Consider the following 6,970-nt stretch of genomic DNA (forward strand, 5'->3'; position numbering starts at 1 on the left):
AGTCATGGTTATAAGTTGGTTAGGCTGCAGCTCGAGGACAAGCTGCATGTCCAGGTGGGGTGTAGTGTTAGAGCATGTAATGGGCCTAATGGGCCTGGGCTGACAGTATAGTCCGTTAGTCTTAGGGTTAATTAGAGATAAGGGTCGCTTGCTTAGGGGTCAAGTAAGCCTTGCTTGGGAGTCAAAACTTCTCTATATAAAAAGAGGAGATGTATCAATCTAATCAAACAAGAATTAAGAAGGAAATCCCTTCCATCTTGCCTGGCCATGGGCAAAAGGCCCCCGGCCGGCCCTCTCGCGCCCTCCTTCTAGCAGCTCCATAACAACAAATAACTCCATGAGAGACTCATCCATTCTTCACCATAACTGGAGTTCTCTCAGTTTTTTTAGTAATTGTTAGATGCTGAAAGGATTATGTCATCCTAGTGTTAAGGCCTCTAGGGCATTTAAATTTGGTCTTAGTTAAGAAGAGTAATCCAAAATGATGCCCCATTGATTAATTCAAGATGTAATTCTGCTAATTTAGAAGTCCGATAATTGGTAATATACACATGTAGGACATGGATTCATATAATGGAACGGAAAGTGCAAAAGAATGTAGTTGATCACTCCAGTATTTTTTAGGTATAGAGCAGTTACCATATCTCGAGTAAAACTGAACCGTAGGATCCTCATAAATGGTTTTCTGAACAATATCCTTTTTCTTCACTTCGTCCTCTCTTGCCAGTACATGTTTCAAGATTTGTTGTGCTCATGATTGCTAGAAATATAAATATACAAAGGTAACTAATAAATATTCGTTCAACACTTGTTTTCTGTAAATGTATGTTTGGGTAAAGGTAGAAAGAGATATACAAGGGGAACCTGTTTGTACTGCCTCTAAAAGTATCTCTTATTGTGTCATACATTTTTCTTCCCAGTTTCCACTGCTTCTAAAGAGATACAATACAAGGTAGATATATAACCACATGCAGTACAGGAGCAAACCATCAGTGGATCCCGAATTTACCGTTTATTTTGTCATTACAATTGAAAATTATATGAGATCATGGAAGGTCACTCTTTTTCCAACCTGTAATGTTCAATGCAGTAAGTTGAGATGCAAACTATTGAAGGAAAATCGATTATGTACCTTTGCTATTTTTCTTGTCATGCTTATCGTTTATTGGTGTTGTATAGGCTCTCATTTGGGGCAGACAAAATAATATCTTAGTACACATCATCATCATTTTATTAAAGCAAAAACCAACTAAACTTGCAACTTAAAAATGAGTTTGAAAAATATACCTCAAACTATGCCAGGGATCCATTTTCTGATTCGGTTGATTCATCAATAGCTTCCTTGGACAGATAAAAAAAATCACTCAAAGATGCAGCTGAAACAGGGCCTCCATGTTGTCCAACAGTAATGCGCTCTCGGATTGTTAGAAGGTGTGGACTGCATAGACATCAGCACCATATAATTCCCGTGATTGTGTCGTCTAGTTACTACCAAATGGATTAAATGATACATGGAGCTTGGTGGTATGGTGGAATACCTGGAATAACAGCCCGCATTGTATCCTTGCTCCCTCCTGATATTAGATAGGGACGTGGCAGTCGAATCTTTCCCCTTGGTGCTGGTGATATGGACAGCCTACGAACACAATAAGAACTTGCAGTGGAACAAATCCATTACCCATTCACCATAAGAATTATGATTGTCTATCACGGGCCACACTTAACTCACCGAAGCGGTGGAGAAGGCGGCGCGTGCGGCCTCGGTCAAAGCCGTCGTCGGAGTCGATCCCCGCGCCGGGCGTCAGACTGGAGCGCTCGTAGTTGCGGATCCGGTCCATGCAGTTCAGGAACTCCACGAGCTGTCCCTCTTGGCCTCCTCCACCAGCCATCGCGGATTGAACCCGGACCTGGGCGTCTGCCGGCAGAACATTGAATCTGAGCCGTGAGATTAGATGACAGACCATAGGAGAAATATAGACTATTGGATTTTACCAGATGATTAGATCGGAGGCTCCAGATTACCCCGTGTACATTTGTTTTTGGTGGCCGTAGGAAAATTTCAATTCGCTCTTTTTAATAGTATATATAAGTAGAGATTCAGCGGAGTCTTAATCAGATCAGAGTTTTTGATTCGAATTGATCTTGTCATGGCGATGTCAATAGTGTGGAAATCTCGCAGATGTGATTGCGTTGCCCCTACAAGGTGGCAAATGACAATCTACAGAACTCTTGCCCTTTGCGTCAAAAATAAAATAAAATCTACAGAGCTTCACTTGGCAGTGGTTATGTCTATGCCGTTCTCGTTTCATACTACGTCTAGCTTCGGTGAGTGTAATCATCGATGTGGCTCTTCCCTGTACACGATTTTGGTGATGAAATTAAGAGTCCGTATCAGTCTGCAACTGTGGTAAAGCTAGCTTGAAGATATATTTCCAAGTCAATTTTTTTCCTTAATTTTTAGAGTTGCTATAATATCTGACAAGTGACAAAAAGTTTCATGATGGAATTGATGGCTAAAAATATTTCACACTTGGACTGATGACCGGCCCTAGTGTGCACGTGCAGAGAACATGTTGGACTAACAAAATTGAAACATGACAACATACTAGAGGTGTCAAAATGCATGGGGCCTGCAAGACTTGTTTCTACAGAGGCATTATTGGTGTGCTCATCGTTTCCTCTTTTTGTTCCAGAGCGGATGTATTATTGGTGTGCTCATCGTTTCCTCTTTTTGTTCAGCTGTTGGCTTCTCTGTTTTGAAAGTAAATTAGTTGGACGCAAGCTCACTGTTTCTTTCCAGTCGAACAAATCCTTTTCATTTCCTTTGAACAGTAAACTGAAAAACAAAATCTTTTGTACAAGAGAAAGCTAAGCTTAGAGCACGTTTGGTCTTTCGACCGTACGTCTCTTGATTGCACCGCTTACCGAAAACGTTACCGACTTTTTGTATGGCTGGGCCGGTTTCCATCGCTTGTTTACGCCGCTTTGCAAAGCTTTAAGGCTGCGTTTGGTTCGGCTTCTAAATTGCCAGTTTCAGTTTATAGGTATTGTCGGCTGCGTTTGGTTGTTTGATATGCCCTCATTTTCAGTTTATAGGTACTGTGTGTATCTCTAAATTGCCGGTTTTATCAATGTAATATAAATTGTACTGTATATAGAAAACTATACCATCAGAACATATGACGTTTGAGTTTTCTCATTGTATATGTTTAAACAGAGAAGATGCATATTACGTTTGTCAAACTATCGATACAGAATATGCATGAGCCTTATAAACAGAGAAGATGCAGTATGAAATTAGGGTACGTACGTGGATATGGAACCTTGAGGTAATCGCAGTACTTAGCATAAAAGGCTTTCGTTGTCACACGAATGTGCACGCTGGTGTAGAGGATCTCAGTAGAAATCCTAATTAAGCTCGGTAATTTTAATGTTTTAGTAGAATAAAATGCAGGTCGAGTTTGAACCACTTTTTTCTTCTTCTTTTTTTGAGAAAATTTGAACCACTTTTTTTGGTATTTCTGACAAACTGGGCTTGCTATTACCGGCCCAGCCCGAGGAAGGAAAATCAATCAATCACTCGACCTACACGCACGCACTCACGCACGTACGCACCGACGTCTCCTCCCTTTCCCATCCCGTCCAGGGTTTCCCGGCGGCTGACTGCTCCGGCCTACCTCGCCGGCCTCCACGCCCATGGCGACCTGCAAGAAGAAATTGGCGTCGCCTCTGACGGACATCCCCGACCACCTCCTGGATGAGATCTTCCTCCGGCTGCCCACCCCACAAGACCTCGCCCGCGCATCTGCTGTCTGCACCACCTTCCGCCGAATCTCCACCGACCGCTCCTTCCTCCGCCGCTTCCGCCTCCTCCACGCGCCACCACTTCTCGGATTCTGCGACCGCGACGGCTTCAACCCAGCCCTGCCGCCTCACCCCTCCGCTCCGGCCGCCCGTGCGCTCGCCGATTTCACCTTCTCCTTCCTCCCCTCCCGCCGCCGCTGGGATGTCCAGGACATCCGCGACGGCCGCGTCCTCCCGAAAATATATAATAGAACACCTGCATCCAGGCCCTCTCTATCTAGCCATCCATTTCCCACATCGTGATTCGTGTAAATAGATTTCTTTTTTTTGTTTCTCTCACATAAAACATGTTTTGAAGTTCAAACCTTTGCAGCGTGTGGCAAAGCTTTCTATCTAGAATCTAGGATAAATCTTTTAGATTTTTTTGTCAAACATAAATATACAAAATATAATTTTTTAGATTACAAAATCATTTTTTGTATATAAATGTTTGACAAAAAATTCTGAAAGATTTATCCTAAATTCTAGTTAGAAAGCTTTGCCACATTGCAAAGATTTGAACTTCAAGACGTATTTCATGTGAGAGAAACAAAAAAGAGAAAATTTTATATAGAAAGTTAGTTGTGTTGCACAAATCTTAAAGCAATATTGGACAGCCAGGATACCAGGGCCGGGGTGCAGGTGTTCTAAAAATCCACGACCCGCGTCCTCCTCCGCCCTGGGCCCCAAAAGGGCGAGGAGCCCCCGAACTTCACGGAGCTTGTGGTATGCGATCCCTTGCACCGGCGGTATCTCCTGCTTCCTCCAGTACCTGACTACCTAGCCGCTTCTCTGGACTCCATGGTTCGCAGGCCCCGGTGCGTGCCTTTACTCGTTCCCCTCAGCGAGGAGGAGGCGGTGGTGGAGGAAGATACCGCATTCAGAGTGATTTGGTTCGCGCGTTACAAAACTAGGGTGGCCGCCTTGGTCTTCTCTTCGAGCACCGGACAATTAATGAAGAATTGCTGCATCCAAGGGATGGAGCGATTTGGCCATTAGCACGCGCGATTCTTCCATGATGTCAAAGTCCCCCTCTCCGTTTGTCCAAAGCCATTATGCTTATGGCTGCTTCTTCTTCGACTGGGTGATGTTCAGGTGGAAAAAATTGCTAATGCTTGATACCAGGATGATGGAGTTCTCCATTGTTGATCTCCCGCCTGGAAAATGGAGCACGGAAGGTGTAGCCATTGTGGAGGCAGGGGAAGGCAGACTTGGGATGTTTGGTTTGCATGGTGAAATTGCATCTGACCTCAGCTATACCATTGCGTCGAACAAAGGCGAGAGTCCCAGCGAGTGGCAGATGGAGAAGACAATCTCACTAGATTCTGGCTACAAATATTTTATCAGAGGTGCAACAGGTAGGTATTTGCTGTTGACGAGGACAGAAACACTGCCAAACTCATCTCTGGAGAATACACTATGGATATTTCTCATTAGACGTCAAGACGTTTCAGCTTCAGAGGGTTTGTATGAAACAATGTAAGCCAATTTTGTTGTTTGAGCCGCCACACGTATATACAAACTTCCCACCATCGTTGTTGCCTTCAAGGACAATATGAAGTGGTAAACTTTCTATGCACCATGTTTATTTCCTTTCCATCATAATTATCAGACAGATTGTCTAATTGAGAGTGTTTTTGTTGCAATTATCAATTCTTGTTTGGTTGATTTAGTGTATTTATTTCCTTGGGCTCATGGAAAAAATATGGAACATAGTCCTGAATTGTTGTCTTGTTTGTTCTGATTGCTATTTTAAGAGAATGAGATTACTAAGAGAAAGAATCTTGCACACTATGGGTAGCTTATGCATGAGTTCTGATGGAATCACAAAAAACACTAGATCATTGATAATCATCTTCGAGTAGTAGTTTTGATGGCCAGGAAACGAAGGAATGGAAGAGTAGATCCAGTTTAACAGAGCTCATTTAGTCAAGCAGAGCTAATTTTTACACTTCTCTTTTGATAGGTATAAGGAGTCAGAAAAGTTCTCATTTAGTCATTTTCACATGTATAATTTTATCTTGTGTCCTGTTTTCAGATAAACCTCCATAACTGGTATGGTCACAACTAAGATCTTGAGTCACTGCTCTAAATAAGAATACCTTGTGCTCACAGGCCACTGAAACTAGATTCCGCGATGTTGTTTTTATCTGAAATGAACCTCATAAGATCAAGGGAGTGCTTATCACATACTCCCTCCATTCTGGGTTTATACTGCTAGGTGCCAAGGTAGTACTCCCTCCATCTGGGTTTATTAGGACCCCTCGTATTTGGGGTCAAACTTTGACAATAAATTTTACTGATAAAACATAAACAATATGTCACAATAAATATACCGTTGGAATCCTCTTTGGAATACACATCCAATAGTATTCTTTTTTTTAGTCAAGGGGCAGCACACTTTCCGCCTTCCACTCATTCACAATCTTCTTTTTACAAACAATGGTCCTGATAACATCAGGTACACTATTATACCCCAGGACCCAGCATCATGTTCAGCAGATTTTGCCAAAACATGGGCTATCTCATTACTACAGTGATTTACATGCTTGAACTTACAAGATAAAAAGATTGATGCTCTAATCTTGATATCTCTGATGATGGCGCCTATTGGGAGTCTGTCAAAGCCTGAACTTTGCACCTTATGTATCAAAGATAAGCAGTCTGAAGCTAGTTCAGTCTTCTGGAAACCTGAGTTCTTGGCGAAGACAAGGGCCTGGCGCAAGGCAAGGGCTTCAGCCACTTCTGGGACTTGCACATGATCCAAAACACCCCGATTTTCTGCCTGCACAGATCCTTGGTGATCACGAGCCACGGCGCTATAACCCGCTTGTCCAGAGTGGGCAAAAATCACCCCATCAATATTTTTTGTAGCATATAAATCATATTTTATTAATCATATAGATGGTCAAAGTTTGATCCAAATTATGAGGGGCCTAATAAACCCGGACGGAGGAAATATATGATCTGCTGCTGTCCTGCAACATGGAATTACCACTTCAGTTTTTTTTCATGACTCATTTATTTATGTTGACTTGACTCAGTCCGGCTATGTATTCCAACCTGTATTGCAAATTACAATTCTAACATACTAAAGCGAGTCTTTGCAGTCGCATGTTTCGAATTT

The 6,970-nt window shown here is 42.6% G+C and overlaps 1 protein-coding gene across 1 annotated transcript; it reads left to right on the forward strand.

The window, feature by feature from the left end:
• The first annotated feature begins 3,696 nt into the window (after positions 1-3,696).
• LOC119333983 lies at positions 3,697-5,326 on the forward strand. The gene is given in 3 exon segments (XM_037606673.1): positions 3,697-4,032; positions 4,537-4,797; positions 4,799-5,326. Coding segments are annotated over 3 exon segments (1,125 nt in total).
• Positions 5,327-6,970: the final 1,644 nt, after the last annotated feature.

The sequence above is a fragment of the Triticum dicoccoides genome, chromosome 7A (genome assembly GCF_002162155.2).
Source record: "Triticum dicoccoides isolate Atlit2015 ecotype Zavitan chromosome 7A, WEW_v2.0, whole genome shotgun sequence".
Lineage (NCBI taxonomy): Eukaryota > Viridiplantae > Streptophyta > Magnoliopsida > Poales > Poaceae > Triticum > Triticum dicoccoides.